Source organism: Polyodon spathula, chromosome 5 (genome assembly GCF_017654505.1).
Source record: "Polyodon spathula isolate WHYD16114869_AA chromosome 5, ASM1765450v1, whole genome shotgun sequence".
NCBI lineage: Eukaryota > Metazoa > Chordata > Actinopteri > Acipenseriformes > Polyodontidae > Polyodon > Polyodon spathula.
In genome coordinates this window covers 66313744-66335677 of record NC_054538.1, presented here as the reverse complement: position 1 = coordinate 66335677, position 21934 = coordinate 66313744, and the positions used below count along the sequence as shown (strand labels likewise).

Sequence of the window (21934 nt, the reverse complement as noted above, 5' to 3'; positions counted from 1 at the left end):
GACCTTCCATATAGTGTAGTGAACACGCAGTTTCGTTACCCGCCATTTCCATTCTAATTTCCGACCCTCGTATTTCACTTTGCGAGTAGCATCATTGAACCACGGTGAGCTTTTTTTAAAAAAACACCCTCCGAGTTAATACATCTTTAACAACTAAACCATGAGAGATTACCAGGTCTAGAGTATGGCAATGATGGTGTGTGGGACCTTTTACATGCTGGATGTAATCTAAGGAATCCACTAGCCTCAAATTCCACAGAAGTGGAGTCAGATTCTGTAAACATGTAGGTTAAAATCATCCAGTTGAAGAATCCTATCATAATGGACTGTCAATGAAGAAAGCAACTCACTAACGGGTTTGACTTATGTGGTCGACAGATAATTACAATATGAACAGGTAGTGCACTATTTAGTGTTAATGTTAACAGTTCAAAAGATGAATAACCTGGGACAGTAACCTGATTAATTCTATGTTCACTGCGGAAAATTTATTTCTAAAATTTTAATCCAGACCCTCTTGAACACCAACCAATAATAGGTAATAGACCTGACATCATAATTCTGCATCCTGACATTTTTAGCTGTTTTGTTAATGATCTGAAGTCCTCTTTTAGAACTTCAGATTTCCTATTTCTTATGTCATTTCTACCTATGTGTACAATGACCACAGACTCTTTTTTCTGATTATTTAATAATTTGCACACTCTTGATTCAATGTCTTAGTTTTTGCTCCAGGGAGGCAGGTAACAGTTCTGTTTATATGGTCTTTACGGCTAAAATCACGCTCAACGTGGCGAATAATTGAGTCACCTACTAACAGGACCTGCCCCCTATTTCCAGTCAACACATCGCCAATGTTGCTCAGTGCTTGGAATCTGTTAGATAATTTGATCTCCTCTGTATTTTGACTACTTATCTGTCTCCTATTCCTACCTTTTCTAGCGGTCACCCAATCATGATTCAACTTTTGCCTTTCAGCTATATTTATTATCTCAGGTCCCTCTACACATACGCTTCTGCAATCAGGCTGTGGGATTGAGATGTCGAATGGATCAGCCTCATTTAAAAAATTAGAATTGAGGACTTTGTCGGTTTCACCCTCAGTATCCAATACTAGCAAAGTGTTATTTATTACTGGTTTCAATGAAATGCTCATGATTGTGTATGCTTCTGTGAGTCTCTATTTGTTTTTCAAGATTTGAAACCTTTTGCAGTAATGACTGAATAAAAGGGCACTTTTTGCAAATAAAATATTCCACAAATTGTAGAACACTGCCAAATACATTTCACAGGTCTTACAGATTAATGCATGCATATTAGAATCCATGATGGGAGGCGATAAGAGACAGGAGAGGAGTTTAGAAAAATACAACAATAAAACAGACAGTTAAAAAAAATCAAATAAAAAATCAAAATAAATAAAAATCGACAGACAATACCAGATGCAGTTCAACTGTGTATCAGTTGATGTGAAACCAGTCAGAGATCCTTGCTGTTGGACTGCAGCTGGGCCTGGGCCTCAGATGAGTTGCAAGAACTTGCACTGCATCCACACTGCACCTGGACACAAGCCTAGCCTGTCCAAACCATTTTATAAAGTCCACTACGGGGCTGCGCTAATCATTACACTACACACTTTGTGGGTGTGTTGCATGGCATCTTGAAACACTAAGTCCAAACCCATGATACTCACCCCCAGCCCCAGCAGAAACATCTGCTCTGCTCCTCCCACAATGCAGCGGTAATCCAGGACGTGATGAATCTTCTCAATGGTCTTGGAGTTCAGAGGAGTGGGCTTGTAGTTGAACGACTCGATATCAGAGCCCTGCAGAAACACACAGGGCTGGTTATACAGAATGTAGTGAAACAAATCGATATCAGAGGCTTGTATTTAAACAACTTAATAGAATTATTATTTATTTATTTATGTATTTATTTACATCCACACCTTCATCAGCTCAAAGAACTTGGACTTGGGGTCTGTTGAGCAGTGCGTCACTCTGGCCTGGTCCGGGATCTTCAAACGACAAGTAAAACGAAAACACATCTTTAGCCTGTTTACATGCTGTGTGTGCACTGCTGAAGAACAAGGGCTTTTGGTACATGCTGTGCACTGCCTGCCCATGGTGGCCCTACATCAATACTGACAGTGTATACCAGAAGGGTTCTATGGTCTCTCAAACCCTGTACATAGACGTGTTTCAGTGAAAGGCGAAAGTCAAATTTATTTGTGCATTACTTACCCCCCAGAGTTTGAGGCACTCCTTGCGAATGTCTGCCTGCTTCGTCTCTGACAGCGTTCTAAAAGATGGAGAGTCAGGAGAGACAGAGACCAGAACCCAGCCACACTGAGTAACAAACACTCCCCAGTATAACAATATGCACATGCTGTCACAATTTAATGAACGGTTCTCTAAAATTATGTAAAAGATGTAAAGTGTGAAATACTTTCGCATTAACCTCCACTATAACCCCCTCACAACTGATATGCAAATGCTCTATTGCACAACAAACACGCACACATTAACTCATGTAGATCCATGCACAAAAACAAACAGGTTTCAGGGTTCTACCCAGGTCTTTTCTCATCTTGCAGATGCTACTGTGCCTTTAACACAAGTGACTGATTCCACTGCAAGCAGGCTAACTCCCTCCCTCCCGCAAGGTGGAAAATAGCATGGAAGCCTCTTTGACTGACAGCTGCTTTGTAGTGTTACGTCACGGTGCGGCGGGTTTTCATTTTAAGCACTTCACAGGCCGAAACGTTAACGTGATTACTAAAAAGAGAAATGATTACTTTGGAAGCAAAAATAGTGAAAATGAAATTGAACGTAATCATAACGAAAATGAGAACAAAATGTTGAAAGCAAATAAGAGCAACCCTGGCTTTCTTGTTTTCTTTTATTGCACATGGTTTAACTGGGAAGTTTATGTGGGTCAAAAGGGGCCTGGTATCTTTTTCACTCACCAATAAAGCATCCAAGTGTCAGTTTGTAGACAGGCTTCAGGGTGCGTCATGGGGGAGCTACTACACGGTTCTGAAACATTCCACACTATATGAAGTTCAGAAGACACGGCAAGATAATACATAACGGGACACAAAAACTAGAAGTTGAATGCTTAGAGGGATGTAATATGGAGCGAACTGTAATTATGTGTCCGGATGATAGATCAAAATCATATCTGGAATGTGAGTGGAAGAATGCTACTAACCAAACTATTTGAGTGCCTTTATTCAATCAAGCCAGTAAAACTGGATATAATGACAACGCTTATTGGAAATAATACTTACTGTATAAATTACTGCTGAAAATGTGCAATGCCAGCCACCTAGTCCTTATTATTTGTTTATTTAGAAGACACCTTTATCAAAGGGGATTTACAGTCTGTATACAGGTCAACTACAAGTGAAAGAGAGTTTGGAGTGGGAAAAACACAAGTAGAACAATGCTGACACAAATTGTGGTTAGCTGATGTCTCTAAATGTTCTTGGTGTTGACCCTGATCCAGACACACAGACACAGTGTGTTAATATAGATAATGATGCACACATATAAGAAAAAGCTACATATATGGAACGAGTTGTATAGTTCTGGTGTAAGAATGTGGGGGGTGTATTCTGCAGTTCTATTATTAAACTCTAAAAAAAGAAACTTCTATCTTGGAAGAACTTGTTCAGTGTTTTTTTGTGCAAAAAAGGCGGCATACAGATTTCCACTACAGTTTGCTTTATGAGAAATGACAGCAGGTATAAAATTTAAAATTAAGTCTTTTTTTTTTATTTATTTATTTTTATCTGCCACTGAATCCATTCTGTCCTGCCAAGAGCTGAATTTTTTTTTTTAGACCCATAATAAAATGTGCATTGATCAGTTTCCAGTTGCACCGTTCAGCTGATAGCAGCATGAGTAAATGACACATGCTAGAGGTCCATCGTTTAGTAGAGAGCATTGTATTTTACAAGATAGGATATGTATTGATTATGTAAAGCACCCCAGTCTCTGTACTTGAATAAGCCGATTTTATTGAATTTGTCTACAAGAGCAAAGCATGTGGCCAAACTTTGAGTGTTGAACTCGGTTTGTAATAGTTACTTTGTTAAAAGATTGTGTGATTTTTGGAGATTTTTCTAATGTGCGCCTAATATTTGTCAGTGTGCACCTAGATATTTTACCTTGGAGGCCACGACATAACAATCCTGCACTGAGGGATGCAGAATTGGACCCTGCCAATTGTGCAACCAAAACATTCTAAGAGACCATAATACAAAGAATGGCCAAAAAAAAAAAATTAAAAATCACTTCTGCTGATGATTAAAAACACAAAGACGTGGAATTTAAACAATGTGGATGTTTGGGTAAACAGCAGTGGAAAAGAAAGAAATTTTCAGTTGGAAAACATTCTCTATTTATTTTGTTGATGCAAAAGTATTAAAGTCCTCAAGTGCTACTTAAAAAAGGATAGACGTTCAACATAAATGTTGGTACTGTTATACTTATTTTTTAAAAACTGTGTGTATTTGTATAATGTGTGCTTACATTTATTAGTGTAGAGCCCGAATGTCTTATTTTTTTGCATTTTAAAGAGTAATCCATCGCGTATTCGCCATAACCGTTTATCTGCCATGATCAATCTCTTCAACATTAGTTTATTATTGAACAGAGAAGATTAGTTCAGAAGTTGTAGATCCTACAAGTTTTCATACACTGTGTTGTATGTATTCTGTTTGCTGCCATTGCTGGTAGTGTCACGTGAGCTGTTCAGTGTGTTGATATGTAAATAAATCCTGCTCGCCTGCAGGGTGCATCAACTTCAACCTTCGTCTCGATCTCCTGCCTGTCCCTCAGCAGTGAATGCATGCACCCACAGAGCAGATGGCTACTCTGTCACTGTATCTTTCTAAACAAGGGATTTTGGGGAGTTCCCTAATAAAAGCTGAATAGCAAAACAGTAATTGTGTGAATATAGTAATTGTTACAGTTGTGTATAATGGTATTTAAAACAGGATTCAATAATCTGCCTTTTTGCATATCCGCCCTTACTCTGGTCCCACCTCAGTTGGATATGTCTTTAAATACTAAATAAATAAGTTGTTCTAAACTTATGAAAACTTGTATTAGAACAAAAAATTGAGGATGGGGACAGTGAAAGGGATACTGAAGCTTAGTAAAGGGTAAAAAATATTTGAAAGTTCTAAAGTTGATATGTTAATCTGATGTGCAAAAACATGTATGACCTGTATTTCAATAAATGTATTTAATTTGTATTCAAATTCATTATCTTAGAAATCATTTTAAGGTAATACCTGGTAATGCAGGAGCGCAAACCCATTTTCCTGGGATGCGTTCAATAGGCAGAGCGTTACGTGGAGCTTTCTATTGAACAACCTGCACACCGAGAGCGCTACATAACAGCACTGAGTCAAGCTCAGAGCTACCTGGCTGGAGGTTCAAAATGGCCATGGCTGCAAATGGATTTGTATGACCAACACATGTGTGAGAAGTAATATTTTTGCTGTCATCTTAGCTTTTTAAATCAGATTATGGTATTTTTTTTTTTTAAAGTGACGATTGTATTAGAAAAAGGAAACATGGACTATTTATAACTTGACAAATCTGACTCGCACCTCAAGATGTCAAACCAAAACAAGTGTCAGTAACTGTCAGAAGAATACAGTAGTAGTAACTACATTTTTTTTTAAAAATACACAAAAATGTTAAATTTTGCTTAAAGCAACTGTTTTAATACACAGCGAGTTCTTGCCCGCTATTGTGAAACTGCTTCCTCCTAACAGACCGTTCAATAGTGAGTGCTAACATATGTTATGGGGGCCACGAGAGAACACTTTGCTACTGAACGCACGCCAGGCTTCAATGCTCTACCACCGAACTATAGAAAACTCCTGGGGAAGAACCCTGGGTTTGTGCACACACAAATTCAAGACAAATAGACAGAACCATAATTACTTACGTGTCCAGAACAAAGGCGCGGATTTTTGCAAGAGCTTTTATCTGGACAGCACAATGGCTAAAACAATATGAAAAGAGATGACAGTCTTTATTAAAACTTATAATGTAAAATACTTGGTCTTATACAAATTTGACTTAAAATGGGTATTTTAAACTTTGAATCAATTTTAACCACATTAAACCCGACTTAAAATGGGCATTACAATCTGTGCTAGACTGATATTAGACTAGAGACTCTGACAGAGGTTTATAAGTAAACAACAGGAGGCCATGGACCATGAGTGCTTTTCAGTTTCCTAGTAACTATAAGATCTGAAAACTTTGTCAAGTCGGGTCTTAAAGGATCCCAGTGATTTTGCTTCAACAACATGACTAGGTAACCAATTCCAGACCCTTGCCACTTTGTGTGAAGAAATGTCTCCTACCCTCTACCTTATGTCTAAGCCTTTTACTCCCCTTTCATGTGCTTGTGTGTGTGTGTGTGTGTGTGTGCGTGCTGACCTCTCGTTGGAGTGAATCATGTACTCGTAAAATTCAGTGTCCCCCTTCAGGATGTCAAGCGGCACGACCAGGTTCACGTCCTTCTCAGTGTTCTTGAGATGGTTCAGCTTTAGGTTCACTGCAAAGAGATACTCCCTCACCGCGTCTATCCCAGGCTTCAAACCACGGCACACCACATACCTGTGAACGAAAGATCGCTCTCACATCACACCTACTGTGGGCGCACCACACACCAGAGACAGACACAGAACTCACAATGAAAAGAGCAGATAGACAAACAAACAGAGCTCTCAGAGTCCACAACGACAGCCAGATACTGACCTCTCAGAGTTCACAATGAACAAGCAGATAGATAAACAGAAAGACAGTCAGACCTCTTAGAGTTCACGTTAAAAGAGCAGATACTTACCGCTCCTCGTTCACACTAAAAGAGCACATAGACAGAAACACTGAACTCTGAAAGAGCAGACAGACAAGCAAACAAACAGACCTCTCGGAGTTGGCGGGGCGGCTGGTAACAGGTTTGAACAGGGATATCCGCTCGAAGCAGCAGTGTAGCAGGTATATCAGGCCCACACTGAACGGGGTGAACAGGTCAAATGTCTTGCAGAGGAAATGGCCACCTGGACCACAAACAGAACAGTCAACAGTGTCCAAGGGTAAGAGCTGTGTATTCTATAACTGGAGGTGTGCTGGGTATTGCAGTGAGCTATACATTGAAATCAGTGTATAGAAACTGTGCTGGGTATTGCAGTGAGCTGTATATTGAATGCGGTGTGTAGAGACTGTGCTGAGTATTGCAGTGAGCTATATATTGAACGCAGTGTGTAGAGACTGTGCTGAGTATTGCAGTGAGCTGTATATTGAATGCAGTGTATGCATAGTGCTCTGAAGAGATGTGGAGCAGTTACCTGTCCTGATGACAGACAGCCCTGTCAGGAACTGGCACAGAAGCAGCTGTTTGCTAAGGATCTCCTGAATATTCTCCTGTCCTTCCACAGAGAACCCCTGCCAAGCAAACAGACAATCAGCTACCATAATTAAGGTTTGGGCTAATTTGTAGACCCAGATCCAAAATTACTCTTATAAAAGACAATCAGGGGTTATTCACCCTGCCCTGGTCGAATATTCGAACATAGTACAAATTCCAAATGCCTATAACTAGGGAAGACATACCTGAAAGTACGCTGCAATTTAGCAGATCTGACCTGAAAATAATGAACAAAGTATTTATGCAAGAGTGTCAGACAGTTTGAGAGAACTGTACCCCATCAGCCATCAGGAAGTGCACCCCCTTGCCCTCGGTGTTCTCCAGAACGAAGTTCCGGAATGCGCTGATGTTCTCTGGGCGTGTGATGTCACCATCACCATCAACACCCCCCTCACCTGTGGTGAGAGAGATGAAGGAAGTGAAAACAAGACAGAGAAAATGAGAATGAGTGAGAAATGGAGAGAGGGCAGGATTGAGAACAAGAGGAAGAGAGGGAGTGAGAATGAAAGAGGGAGGGAGGGAGTGAGGATGAGAGAGAGGGAAGAGGAAGAAGGAAGGTGATTTTCTCCCTGAAATGATAGACCAAGTGGTAAGAGCAGCAAGATGAAGTGTCAGTCTTACCATAGTAGGGCTCAAAGAGCTCACTGGGTGCTGCAAAGAAGTCCTCCAGCTTGAAGTCGTTGGGCCCCTTCAACGTCATGCCGAAGCCCTTAGCGTGCCAGCGGCGTCTCCACAGGATGTATTCAGAGAATCCTCCAGGGCCGGCACACACATCCGCGAAATACAGCAACTCTGCATCACGCTCCCTCGCCTGGGGTCTCTACAGAGGGGTGAGGCAATGAGTTAAGGATTACATTACAAGCACTGATGGGCCAAGCAATGTTTCTCCAGTTCTTAATACAGCACAGACTCACGCAGTTAAGGAAATGTTAAGGACAGTACAGCACTTGCTTACCCCTTGCAAGTCTTTAGGGTTGGTGAACATGTTATCAAACACATGGTCAATGTTGGCCATCTTCATTGCAGCTCTATGAAGGAAAAACAAATCCATAAACTAGGTTCGCCCTCCTTAGTGTAGGAGAAGAAATATGGTAATACTCTCTGCTAATGCCTTTTAAGGCCTTGAAGACAGCACTGCACAGACTGCTCACTGCAGGTGGCTGTATCACAGTATGCTGTATGAATCAATACCTGTTGAGGAAGAAGGCTCCGCGTATGGTCTCATAAGGGTTGGATCGGGTTCGAGCACGACGCATCTCCTCCCCGTCCAACTCATCAAACACGCTCTGTTGAGACAGAGAGAGAGGTCAGCAACACCCACAGTGAGTGATCAGCTACTGAATCAAGCACACCTCACATTGACAGGAGGCGAGGGAAAGGCACGCAGGAGAAGACTGGAAACAATTTAATTTGAGAAGCGCAGTCCCGACTTCAACATCAATATGCTACTAAGTGCAAAACTGCAGATATTACAAGATTCCACAGCAACATGAAGGGAAGTACAGAGTTGAAAGAGACACTTTATATTGCAAATCAGGAATAAAAGTCAGGATTCTGTGACAGAAAATGCAAAAATAAGACACTGGTTCATATTTAATTCTTACCTTGCAACGCAGAAGAGTGTGTAAAAGATCTTCACTGCAAAACTCTATTTCATCCTCAATCTTCAACTTTCTCTAATAAAAAAATAAAATGTATGCGTATATTTTATACAGAAATAACATTTTAAAAAAGTATTTGACAATAACCTGATTAAGTTTTCTTAAAGGGCCTAAAGCTATGCTTCCAATAGGAACAGCTTATTCATAGCTGTGCCATTCACATGTGGTGGCACCGTTTCCATGAGCCTTTACTAAAATGTACTTTACTCTTTAACATACAATAATCCATCGCGTATCCGAGTGCGGTGGGACCAGAGTAAGGATGGATATGTAAAAAGGCGGAAAAATGAATCCTGTTTTAAATACCATTATACACAGCTGTAACAACTACTAAATTCACACAATTATTGTTAGAAAGATACAGGGTATCAATGCTTGTGACAGAGTAGCAGTCTGACACATGGGTGCGTGCATTCACTGCTGAGTGACAGGCAGGAGATCCAGACGAAGGTTGAAGTTGATAGGCCCTGCAGGCGAGCACGATTTCTTTGCATATCAACACACTGAACAGCACACGTGACACTACCAGCAATGGCAGCGCACAGAATGCATACAACACAGTGTATGAAAACTTCTGCAACCTCCAAACTAATCTTCTCTCTTCAATAATAAACTAACGTTGCTGAAGAGCTTGATCATGGCAGATATACGGTTAGGCCAGATGTGACGGGCACGACAGATTACTGTATTTTGATTAACTTTACAAATAATAACATATGGAGTCAATTGAGAGTCTTTATCTCGGTTTATTCCAGGGCAGTGGATGTAGACTTGAAATCAGTATCAAGCCACTTTCTCCAGCTCAGGAACAGATTTAGCAGAAGTAAGAGAGACGGCAAGAGCAGCACATAAATGCATGTTGGTCCACAAGTAAACACAAAACATTATTTTAGTAATTTATTTTTATGCTGATTTATCAAAGATCTCTGTCAATCCACGTTGCACACTGTTTTAGGGGCCTTTCACACCTAGTTCATTTGGAGAGGATAATTCGCACTAGAGTTCAGTTAACACCCAAGTTTGGTTCATTTGTGCAGGTGTGAAATGTCAAATATTAGTTTGCATCAGAGTGGGTACCAAAGAGGACTAGGATTCACCTAAAAGGGTCGTCTCGGCTAGGTTGAGGGGGAACTGTAATGCATTTCCCCCTCAGAGTTGGCCAATGTGAAAGCAATCGCGTTAGAATTCACAATGCAACAGAAACCAAACCGACTGGTTGTGTTACTAAAATACACTTTAAGTTATTAAAAGAATGTAAGCACAACGTGTACATGTGTACAGTCTTTATATATACAGTCGCAGAAGAAAGTGTTGGAACCCTTCATTTGAAACAATGTTATTCACTAATTTATTATGTATTTAGTTTAATAAATACTGTCTATTTATTGCTTATTCATCACTGATATATTTTTGAAGTTTGAAGTATTGGCACCTGCTGTCTTAACTCAAATAATTTAAGTGCAAGATTTACAGTACTCGCTAGCATGAATGAGTGTTGAAAAAAACTTCTAAAACATATCACTGCTAAATAAGTATAGCTTAATACACAATGTTTAATAAACTAAACACATCAGAGAATAACATTGTTTCCAATGCCCATTTTACTCTGCCATGGCACTGTCTATATTATAATTATTATTTGTGCAGAATTATTTGTACGTTACATATATAAATAGCTTGGTCTCTCGCATAATTGGTCTTTCTGCCCCGACACACTTTTTCTGCTATTATGTGTCGTTACAATTCAATCATATTGAATGTCGAGATAATGCCACTGGCAATGCAACAGCCAATAAATTGAAAAAAATAAAGCATCCCTCCTCATTTGTCACCTTTGAAAACGTCTCCTCCTTGCACAAATTGCAGCACGAAAACGTTGGTGTTGCTCAACAATATTTATTATCTGGCTTTCGAACTGACATTCTACCAGCAGATGTTGAATAAACAAAACGTACGTACACAGGACTAATATTGCAAGCCTTGCACTGGAAGAACCCTCCGTGGTTAGTAATGAACATCCGTCTGGGCATTAACAGGAAGAAACCATTTTGGTCACGTGTACAAATCCAGACCATCAGATTAACTTTGTGAAATGTGACAGTGTGAAAATAAACACATTCTGGCGTGATTACAGTTGAGAAGGCGAACTTGAACTCGCTTGGAGGCAAAATGCAGTTTGATTGAGATCTTCTGGTGTGAAACCAATCAAAACAAAATTTCAACATTTTAGTTTGTTTGCAAGTGAATTCCAAATCGGATCTCTGTAAACGAACTAGGTATGAAAGGGCCCTTAATGTTTTGGTTTGGTGTAAGCACACAACACTTCTCCATTTTAATTGGTCTTCTTGACACATTTGTTTTCTTTGCTCTTCAGCTTGTTACCTTCCCTACAGTCATCCACTCCCTTAGCTCCTGAGCATCTGCGACCTCCGTAGAGCACTCTGGGAACCAGTTCACTTGCTCCACTGCACTAGGCTACAAGAAACAGCAATAAGGTATTAGATAGACAAGGCATCAGGGGGAAAGCACCTCAGAGAGTTCATTGTAAACGTGAACCATAAATGATATCTGACAAATATGAAGACAGTATTGCAAAGCATGCTTTATCATGTAAGAAATTCACATGACCTCAATATGGTAGCAATACCGGTGTAACAGCAGCAGCTTTTGAAATGATTGTATATTCAGAATGTTGATCCTTGGCACCTTTTGCTGATATATCACATTTCTACCTTCCTTTTATTCTAACTTGTCTGCGTTTGCTTTGGTTGGCTATAGATGCCTATGCATATAAATGACCTGATACGAGAAAGCAAAGTGGAGTACCTGCGGCTCATCTTCCCAGTCCACATTGAGCTCTCCTTGGAATCCCTTGAGCATGAGCCCCAGACCACGCCTGCCACGCTGCGTTGACGCCTCCACTATCTCTTTCCGGCCCTGGCCAAACTTACCAAGACCTTCTCCTTCCCTGAAACCCATCTTAGCCTGTGTAAGAGAGGAAGTGAGAAACGGTGTTAACACTGACCCTAGCCACGTCTACACAGAGGCCTCTCAACATTATCCCTTTAAATGGATCTCAGTAAGGTTGTTTCTGAACTTGTCACGGTTTTAATATTGTTTTGTTTTCGGTTACCTTATGTTTTTAACCAGTGGGAGGCATGCAATGTTTTTTCTGATTCATTAGTTTGGATGGCTAATTAAACTGCGTCTATCTGTATATTTTATAGTACACAGGTTTACTAGGTGCCAGCAGGGGAGATGTGGAAACTTGCATGTTCTATTTATTGCTTCTGTATCTCAGTTAGTTCACGGATTGGGGTCTGTCATAACAAAGTGAAATAGGTCCATGTGTGGCATGGAGCTTCTACTCAATAGTGAATATGGGATGTACATCTCGCTCTGTGTTTGCCATACAGTTTTTAAGCAGGGAAGTAGAGGTAACGAAAAATAAACTGTATTCAGTAATTTATTTTTTTTTTTTTTCAGAAACAGGGATGATTTGTTTTGACTGAAAAGTATGGTATTTAATCTCTTCCCTGATTTTTTTGTGTCTGCTGTTTTTTTTTTATCAGAACACTGACCTTAATGGTCTACAAACTGTAAATCTCCAGACAAACAGGTAAACACCAAAACAAACAGCTTGTTTACCATGAGTTTCTGCGAGACGCTGTTGAACATAGCGTATCGATTAGAGGAGCCCTCCAGCGTGGACTCTGGTTGAGATGCATGCTGGGATTGTAGAGGGTCGCCAAAGACAGGTCGGTGCTCCTCCGAGTCACTGCCAGAGTCACTACTGCTGCTTGAGGGGTCTGAAACAGAACAGAAAGCAGGGATAGTCTGAACACAGACTGTACTGCACTACAGACACCACTACTGTACTGAATATTCACACTATACTACTGTATCACTGTCAGCATCACATAGACACTAGCTATAGAAAGCTGACATGTTTTTAAAGGGAGAGGCAGCATTTTTGGGTTACAGGTAACCCCCAAAAATTGTAGTCGCACTTTCAACCACTTTAATTGGTCTGAAGCCCTGTGTAAGAATTAATGTAAACAGGACAACTGGAACAACAACAGTTCAATAAGATGTATACTTTACTAACCCTTCACATCTTCTTCTTGAAAAAGGAGAGCAGTCATGTACTACACTCAACATAGTTTACCTAGGAAACCTTACCCCTGGAACACAATATAAACAGTATAGTATCCAATGCTGTTTTTGTCTCTCTGGTTTGTGTTCAGATCTGTAAATGGCCTGGTGTCATCATCCATCACGTATAAACTTAGATCACTGGGAGAGAACCTATTGAGCAAGACTGCTACACTGATCCTGATTGAGCAGGCGTCCTGGGTCTGGGGGGGGGGGGGGGGGGGGGGGGGATGCATTCTACACCAGGTTTAACAGGTATAAAGAAGTAAATACCTGCTCTTGGACCTGGATGGAGATATCATTGGTTCAATTAAGCAATCAACAACATGGTTGTAACAAAGACCTAGTCACAAAGTGCCTGTGTTGCCTATCCCTGCTATAGAGTGAGACTGACCCAATAGAGCAAGTCTGGTAAACAGCACTGTGCACACCCTGTAGGGGTTGACAAAGGTAATACACTTGGTGGGGGGGGCTCTATTCCTCTATTCAGGGAGACAGAGCTTATGTACTGCACCTTGACTGACGTAGTTAGTGTACTGTGGCTCATCGTCGGACGTAGAACTCAGGTTCAGGCCCAGATCCTCAAAATGTTTCAGCTGTTTCTTCTGCGGCTCCACAAAATCCGCTCTCCTCTTCATTGTTCTTAATGCCAACACAGACACTGCCTAGTTAATAAAACTGAGTATATTCACTAACAACAAATGCTAAAGATTTCTTTCCAGTTTATTAATCAATAAAATTAGGATGGTCTCTAATTAGGGTGGCCTGAGTATAGTTACAGTGCATTCATTTTAAATGCAATATGAAGGGGACAATCAGACCTACAAATTACCAAACACAGTAGCACTTTACATTTTAATAAAGTACTGAGTTGGCACTACACATAGGTCATGTTACTAGAAAGTTATTAATTATTTATAATAAAAAGTTGATAAGGGCTGTGAAAGAGAAGCTCTGTCCAATTAAGGGTAAGAGACAGTTGAACAAACTACAGTATGGGTGTTCAAAGTTTTCTACTTATGTTACATATCTGTTTTTTAAATTTTAAAACAACATTATACATTGCAATTAAAATAATTTCATGCTAGTGCATTCATGTGACAGCATTCTTTGTCACACACATATATATATATATATATATATATATATATATATATATATATATATATATATATAGTGCCTTGCAAAAGTATTCAGACCCCTGACCAATTCTCTCATATTACCGAATTACAAATGGTACATTGAAATTTCGTTCTGTTTGATATTTTATTTTTAAACATTGAAACTCAGAATCAATTATTGTAAGGTGACATTGGTTTTATGTTGGGAAATATTTTTAAGAAAAATAAAAAAAACTGAAATATCTTGCTTGCATAAGTACTCAACCCCTGTGCTATGGAAGCTCCCAGTTTGCACCGATGAAAGAAACTGCCCTAACGAGGTCACAATTACCTTACAATTGGCCTCCACCTGTGAACCGTTAAAGTTCCTGTCACATTTTCTGGATAAAAACCCCACTGTTGAAGGATCATTGGTAAGGCTGTGAATCTGAAGACCAAAGAGCATGCTACAGAAGTTAGAGATAAAGTAATACAAATGCATAGATTAGGGAAAGGGTACAAAATAATATCCAAGTGTTTGGATATTCCAGTGAGCACAGTTGGATCAATAATCAGGAAGTGGAAGCTGCATCACACCACCCAGGCACTGCCAAGAAAACGCCGTCCCTCAAAACTCAGTGCTCAAACAAGAAGGAGACTTGTGAGAGAAGCCACAGAGAGGCCAACAATCACTTTGAAGGAGCTACAGAGTTCAGTGGCTGGGAGTTGAGTAATGGTGAAACAGTCAACCATATCAAGAGCTCTGCATAACACTGGCCTGCATGGTAGGGTGGCAAGAAAGAAGCCATTACTCAAAAAGCACGTCTGGAGTTTGCCAGAAAGCATGAGAGTGACCCAGCTGCGATGTGAGAAAAGGTTTTGTGGTCAGATGAGACCAAGATAGAGCTTTTTGGCCAAAACTCAAAGCGCTATGTGTGCAGCAAACCTAACACTGCCCATGCCTCAAGACACACCATCCCTACAGTGAAGTAAAGTGGTGGCAGCATCATGCTATGGGGATGCTTCTCATCAGCACGGACTGGGCATCTTGACACAATTGAAGGAAGAATGGATGGAGCAAAATACAGGAAAATACTGCAAGAGAATCTGCTTCAGTCTGCTAAAAAACTGATGCTTGGAAAGAAATTCACCTTTCAGCAGGACAATGATCCCAAGCACAAGGCCAAAACAACACTGGAGTGGCTCAAGAACAAAAAGGTGAATGTCCTACAGTGGCCCAGTCAAAGTCCTGATCTCAATCCCAGTGAGAATCTGTGGCACTATTTGAAAATTGTGGTCCACAAGCATTGTCCAACCAATCTGAACAACCTGGAGCAAATCTGCCAAGAACGGGCCAAAATCACTCCGACACTGTGTCCAAAGCTGGTACATACTTACCCCAAAAGACTTAAAGCTGTTATTGCAGCGAAAGGTGGCTCTACCAAATATTACTGTTTGGGGGTTGAATACTTATGCAAGCAAGATATTTCAGTTTTTTATCTTTCTTAAAAATATTTCCCAACATAAAACCAATGTCACCTTACAATAATTGATTTTGAGTTTAAGTGTTTAAAAAAAAAAAAAATATCGAACAGAACGAAATTTCAATGTATCATTTGTAATTCAGTAATATGAGAGAATTGGTCAGGGGTCTGAATACTTTTGCAAGGCACTGTATATAGATAGATATACACACACATACATACACACACAAGTGGATATAACTACTTACTTATTTATTTTTCAATGTATAACCAAAAAACAAAAATTACAATAATACCTGTGTACGGGAAATTAAATCCTATGCCCTATAGTCAGGTTATCTATTATCATCCCGCTTTCAGGTACTCGTCTCGTCTGTGGCAGATCTGCTTCGCCTGGGTTTGGTACCAGGAACAGTAGACTAAATAAAACGGACGCAGAGGAGTGAACTCAAACCCGCAGACCTAACTGATACACAAGTACAGTTGCACTTTCGATTCGCACAAATTACAGAGATATGTTGGTACACAATCTCTCAGTGCTCGGCGACTGATAACCACATCACAGGTGTTCCTCTCCCCATCACTCGCTCGCTTTTTCGCCCAGTGGGTTCTTGGTGTTTAACATGTTATCCGGGTTACGGAGTGGAGTATCCTAAATATTTAATACGAAACTTTACGATCCCAGGAATATAACCTCTCCCAATACTTTCCCAGTTCACTCTCTTTTAGGATTTCCAGCGCTTCAGTCGCATGGGTCCTTCGTGGCTCGCCGACTCTCATCAGTGACGTCTGCCTAACTGTGGTGGGAGTGTGAATATTTGCACGTCTTTTTTGGACAGAAGTTGTTACACTGTGAGGTCGTTTGTTATTAAATACAGTCATTATTGAACACCAAATGGTAATTTTATTTCAATAATTAGCATGCCTCATTTTTAAGTTTTCGTAAGATTCTTTTTTACTTCCATCTTAAAATGTTTCAAATTCTGTATCGTTGTATCAATAGCGTTTGTTTTTAATGATATAGGGTACATACAGTAGTGTAGCGCTAGAAGTGACGGGTCGCTATTCCCACCCCCTCGGTTTATTTCTAGTAGCTACGGTATTTAGGGCTAACAAGTACACCAGTTGATTACAAATTCAGACAATGAGGTATTGAGATATTATTGTAAAGCAACTACACCTACAATGGGGTATGAGATTATATTTCCACTGTACTGATAGCATAAAAGTGTATCCAGTCACATATATATTATGTGTGCTAATTTTGCGGCGTATTATTAATAACATATAAATATAATAATAATAATAATACGAATTGTGGGGGTGGGGTGGGGGTGGGGGAAGAGCTTATATCGAATATAGAATGGTTTGGTTCACAATCAGCTCGTCTCACTATCCCCAGCCCCACAAAGCAGGAAGTCGCTAGAGTAGAGAAACCAGACAAAGTCGTTAGATGTCGCTATGTAGACATTCTGAAGTCGTCAGAAATGACGGCACTTAATTTACCACTCCTCTGGGAATCGCTTAACCGGAGTAAATACCAAACAATATTAAATATATTAATGATGGCTGATCATTTTGAATCGTCCTATGTATATCTGTCTGGGTTATCTACCTATAGTTAGTCTGGTGCCATTGATTTTATTGTAACATTATTCATCACTTATCACTGATTTACTACATCGTTTGTTTAAACAATTGATGTCGTTCGCTTCCACTAACAAAGGGGCAGTAGTTGTCGTAGTTACTTGCATTACAATTAGCAGGTCACTCGTGATTTCTTTGGTTCACAGCCGCAACCAGCTGCGCAGCAATGTCTCAAAGCTGCGCTGTGCAGGATCTGCACACATTTCTGCGGGAGAAGTTGAATGACGTCACGCAGCAGTACGCAAAGAACGCGCATCTCTAAGATTGTGTTCAGAAGTGTGCTGATCTGTGCAGAACAGAAATCTGCACTGCGTGAAGAGCGCCGCCGCTGCCTTGAGACTGGAGAAGCGTGGTGGATTGAGCTGCGTGTGACTCGTGTTGCGATGATGCAATACGGCGACTTCTTTCTCTGAAAATCCTTTGTCGGCAGTTAAAGTCGCTAGTCGCTTTGACAATGTTTTGTCGCTAGGGAAACCCGTCTAGCGACAAAAGCTCTAAGTTGGCAACACTGATTACTATGAGCGCCATTTCTGCCAAAACTAGCCAGCCGTTTGTCAATTTGTTTGTTAATTCATCAATTTGTCAAGCAATTCGTCCATAAATTTGTCAGTTCATACAGTAATTAGTAAACGTATTTGTTAATCCATCTAATAATAAATTAATTAATGTGTCAATTAATACGAAAGGCTGTACGGACCTGCAAATTTTCAATCAACCTGACAAACTTCCAACTGTCAATCTCGCACTGTCCCGAAAACACTGCAACTTTTCTAGCCAATGGAAGCCCACACTAATATTTGAATCAATGAAAATCCAGCGTCACTTAAAACGGCTTCAGCCTTTAATATTTAGAAGGGCGTTTCAAAAGACATTTTATTTAATAAGATAGTCGATTCCGCCAGTTTTCAACGGAGACTTCAGTCCCACTGCGCGCAAAGCATTGTGGTATATAGAGAGTATATAGGCAATACAATTCTATGGAGAGTAAATGCAGGCGTACGAAATGTTGCTGGTTTTTGCCATGTTAAAAAAAAAAAAAACATAAAACTTTTGAAGTAGATTTCACATTTGCCAAGGCCTTTTGAGGAAAACTGCAATATTAGCAAATTATGACAATACGTAGTTATTATGAAAAATGCTATTTTCTGAGCACTGTCCCGTTAGCAGAAACATCTCTTTAAATAAGCGTATTGATTAAATCATTTTACAGTCCGGTAACACCGGTTACTTTAGAAATACATAACATAAAATATTATCAAGACACAGCAATATAGTACAATGAACAAACTACCGGCATTTTTTTTTTTTTTTTTTTACCATGACGGAGGTCTCCGTTGAAAACTGGCGGAATCGAGTATCTTGTTAAATAGAATGTCTTTTGAAACTCCCTTCTAAATATTAAAGGCTGAAGCAGTTTTAAGTGACGCTGGATTTTCATTGATTCAAATATTAGTGTGGGCTTCCATTGGCTAGAAAAGTTGCAGTGTTTTCGGCACAGTGCGAGATTGACAGTTGGAATTTTGTCAGGTTGATTGGAAATTTGCAGGTCCGTACAGCCTTTCATATTAACGAATTGACAAATTAAGTAATTAATTATTAGATGAATTAACAAATACGTTTACGAATTACTGTATGAATTGACACATTTATGGACGAATTGCTGGACAAATTGACAAATTCACGAATTGACAGACTAACGGCCGGATACTTCTGACACAAATGGCGCTCCATAGTATGATAGTATGATTGCAGCTAGAGCTAATGAGACAGGTTTTGAAACAGAAAGCATCCGTTTGCAAAAAAAAAAAAAAAAGATGTGTAAGGCCACACCCTTTATTTGTTTGTTGCAATTGAGTTTTATCTTTTAAATGCATGTTTAATTTATTGTATCTACATTATTTCATATATGGGTCTAAACATTAAAACGGTTCCAATTATTACATCTAGTTGTAAAACGCTGACACCTCAGCACACATTTAATACAGGTTCCCGTCACCTCTACATTATTCACACCTGTTGTTCAACCCCAGGCATGCTATATTCGGACTTTTTTTTTCGTTATTTATCTCTCAAGGGTTTCTTATGGTTATTGTATTCTTTGCTTATTTGTATGGGTTATACACATGTATATCTCCATATATTAATAGGAGCAAAACAGTTCAATATTCTACACGTGAAGTATGGAAATGATCTCCCTGCCCATCAGAAGTGGGGGAGCAGCGCTGTCCAGCGACCCCCCAGCACTACACCCCTGCGGTACATAATTCCAAACTGTTCTTGACATATCGGTTTCCATGTTGCAGGGGTCCCGGTTTCCAGCGACTTCAGGTAGCACAACACTGTATATACCGTTTGTCAAAATAACATCAGACCTGTCAACTCTCCCGTATTCACCGGGAGTCTCCCGTATTTTGGACCCTTCTCCCGGCCATCTCCAGGGACAGATTTTCTCTCTGTACTCAACTGTTAAACCCCCTTATGTCAGCAAACCTTTAATGTCTACAAAATTCATGGCCGGTGTGTGATTAGTGCAATCCCCATCTGATCTTAGCAGGGTTTAGGACCCAGGGGAGTCCTGTGGCAGGTCATACTTAGGCATGGGATGGGCATTAAACCATAAACATTGGTCAAAAGAACAATGGAGAAGACAGAAGTGTGTTCTGGACAGCAGGTTTTGAAAGTGATTTGCTGGCCTTCCCAGTAGCCAGGCCTTAACCCCATTGAAATATTATGGGATGAGCATGACAGGAGAGTGAAAATAAAGTGTGCAACCAGTATAAATATGCTCTGGGTGATGATTAAATGCATGGACACAAAGAGATGGTTATACACTGCTAAAGTTGTGTGACAGAATGCCTAGAGTATGTGCTGGTGTGATTGCTAACAGGGGTGGGGGGGTATTTTGATGTGCAAAGTTTGCAGTAAAATGCCAGCAAAACATATCCTCTTTTGCATTTTCTTTTGAGAAGGTTAATAAGTTTTCATATAAATCAATAGTTTATGTTACAGGTGTCCCCGTAATTTTGATTGCCAGTATATACACACACACAGCTATGCCCAAAAGGTTTGCAGGATCGGTGGATCTTTTTTTTTTTTAGTCCTTTGTAAATCAAAAATAGATATATATTATATATTATATATTGATATATATATATATATATATATATAATCAGTTATAAAAATGGGTGTGTTAATCAACTCACAGATGGCTGGTGGCACTACCAAGATACTAAAAAATAAAAGACATGGTCCAAGAAGTTAACCAAAATATGAATTATTAAACAAATATTTTATTTCTGAATGGCACTAAAACAATATAATACATTACTCTGCTGTTAACACTGCTACAGTTTAGTACTTTAAAAAATATATGAATACTGTAGCAAAACTGAAACTATTCAATTAACAATTTTACTGTTTCCGACCGGGACAAAAAACTAAGGCTGAAAACTGAGACAATCACAGTTTTCCTGGTATGTCTGGTAACCCTAATCATACTGTAAGTATGCAGAGTTAGCAACTATCTGGCAAACCAAGTTATGTGTATACATGTCTAATGCTAAATCCTAAAGCCAGTTAGCATATCTCACTGGAACTGCACTGTGTATTAATTGCCCTTGATCCTGCACCTGAGTCTTTCTAATGCACACAGACCACCACTTCCAAACCATCACATCTTGTTGACCATTTTCAGTGCTTGCTCAGACTTGTTACAGTATTTGTGTTGAATTTAGTGATGTTATTAAAAGGACCCTATAAGGAATTAAAGGTTTGTATATAAATCCTCGGAGGTTCAGACCATTAACTACTTAAAAACCTTTATCAAGACTGGCCAAAACAGTGAATGCTCATCTCAATCAGAACTATCCAGAACATTTACATATACAAAAACAACCAAGTTGAAGGGATCAGCGGTAAAAAGATGATAATGATAATTCCTGAAGTGACAACCTGTAGACCAGAAACAGAACAGCTCATACTTAAATAGGACATGACAGATAAAGTTTCATGACTATGGTAAGAATGGAGTTAACCAACAAAAATGAAGGTTCCTGAAAAGATTAGACATTACTGTGTAAAATGCCAGCCTATTTTATATGGCATACCTTATTCTGCATAATACTCTGTAATATCCTGTATATAATACAACATATTAATTCACAGTAGATAACTAGTTGCTACCCTCAGTGGCCTTCACCATAGTTTGAATTAAAAGTATATTTAGAATTAAGATCTGCTAATTCTTCCTTTAACAATGAACCCCCTATGTAAGTACTCCACTGTTCAACAAATAGAGGAAGCTTTTAAACAAAAGTAATTACTGGTGTTCAAGGTGGTGTTTGATTAAACCTGTGTGACCAGTTTAAAGAAACAACTACATTCAACACAGTACAAGCCAAGTCAGATCTCAAGAAAATAAAAACTC

General features: G+C 39.6%; 1 protein-coding gene across 2 annotated transcripts in view; it reads right to left on the bottom strand.

The window, feature by feature from the left end:
* Positions 1-16662, bottom strand: part of LOC121316190 (cap-specific mRNA (nucleoside-2'-O-)-methyltransferase 1-like) — a 25276-nt gene extending 8614 nt beyond the window's left edge. The window contains exons 1-17 of one of the 2 annotated variants that reach the window (XM_041251078.1): positions 16158-16662; positions 13792-13942; positions 12771-12931; positions 11949-12107; positions 11505-11597; positions 9066-9137; positions 8653-8747; positions 8417-8489; positions 8083-8281; positions 7738-7856; positions 7382-7478; positions 6961-7093; positions 6471-6650; positions 5971-6027; positions 2244-2301; positions 1949-2017; positions 1694-1825 (exon numbers count right to left, since the gene is read on the bottom strand). In XM_041251078.1, coding sequence (XP_041107012.1) covers positions 1694-1825; positions 1949-2017; positions 2244-2301; positions 5971-6027; positions 6471-6650; positions 6961-7093; positions 7382-7478; positions 7738-7856; positions 8083-8281; positions 8417-8489; positions 8653-8747; positions 9066-9137; positions 11505-11597; positions 11949-12107; positions 12771-12931; positions 13792-13915 — 1821 coding nt within the window. In that variant the 5' untranslated portion in view covers positions 13916-13942; positions 16158-16662. The remainder of the gene's footprint in view (positions 1-1693; positions 1826-1948; positions 2018-2243; positions 2302-5970; positions 6028-6470; positions 6651-6960; positions 7094-7381; positions 7479-7737; positions 7857-8082; positions 8282-8416; positions 8490-8652; positions 8748-9065; positions 9138-11504; positions 11598-11948; positions 12108-12770; positions 12932-13791; positions 13943-16157) is intronic. The other variant, XM_041251077.1, reaches the window with a different exon arrangement.
* Between the last annotated feature and the right edge of the window lie 5272 nt (positions 16663-21934).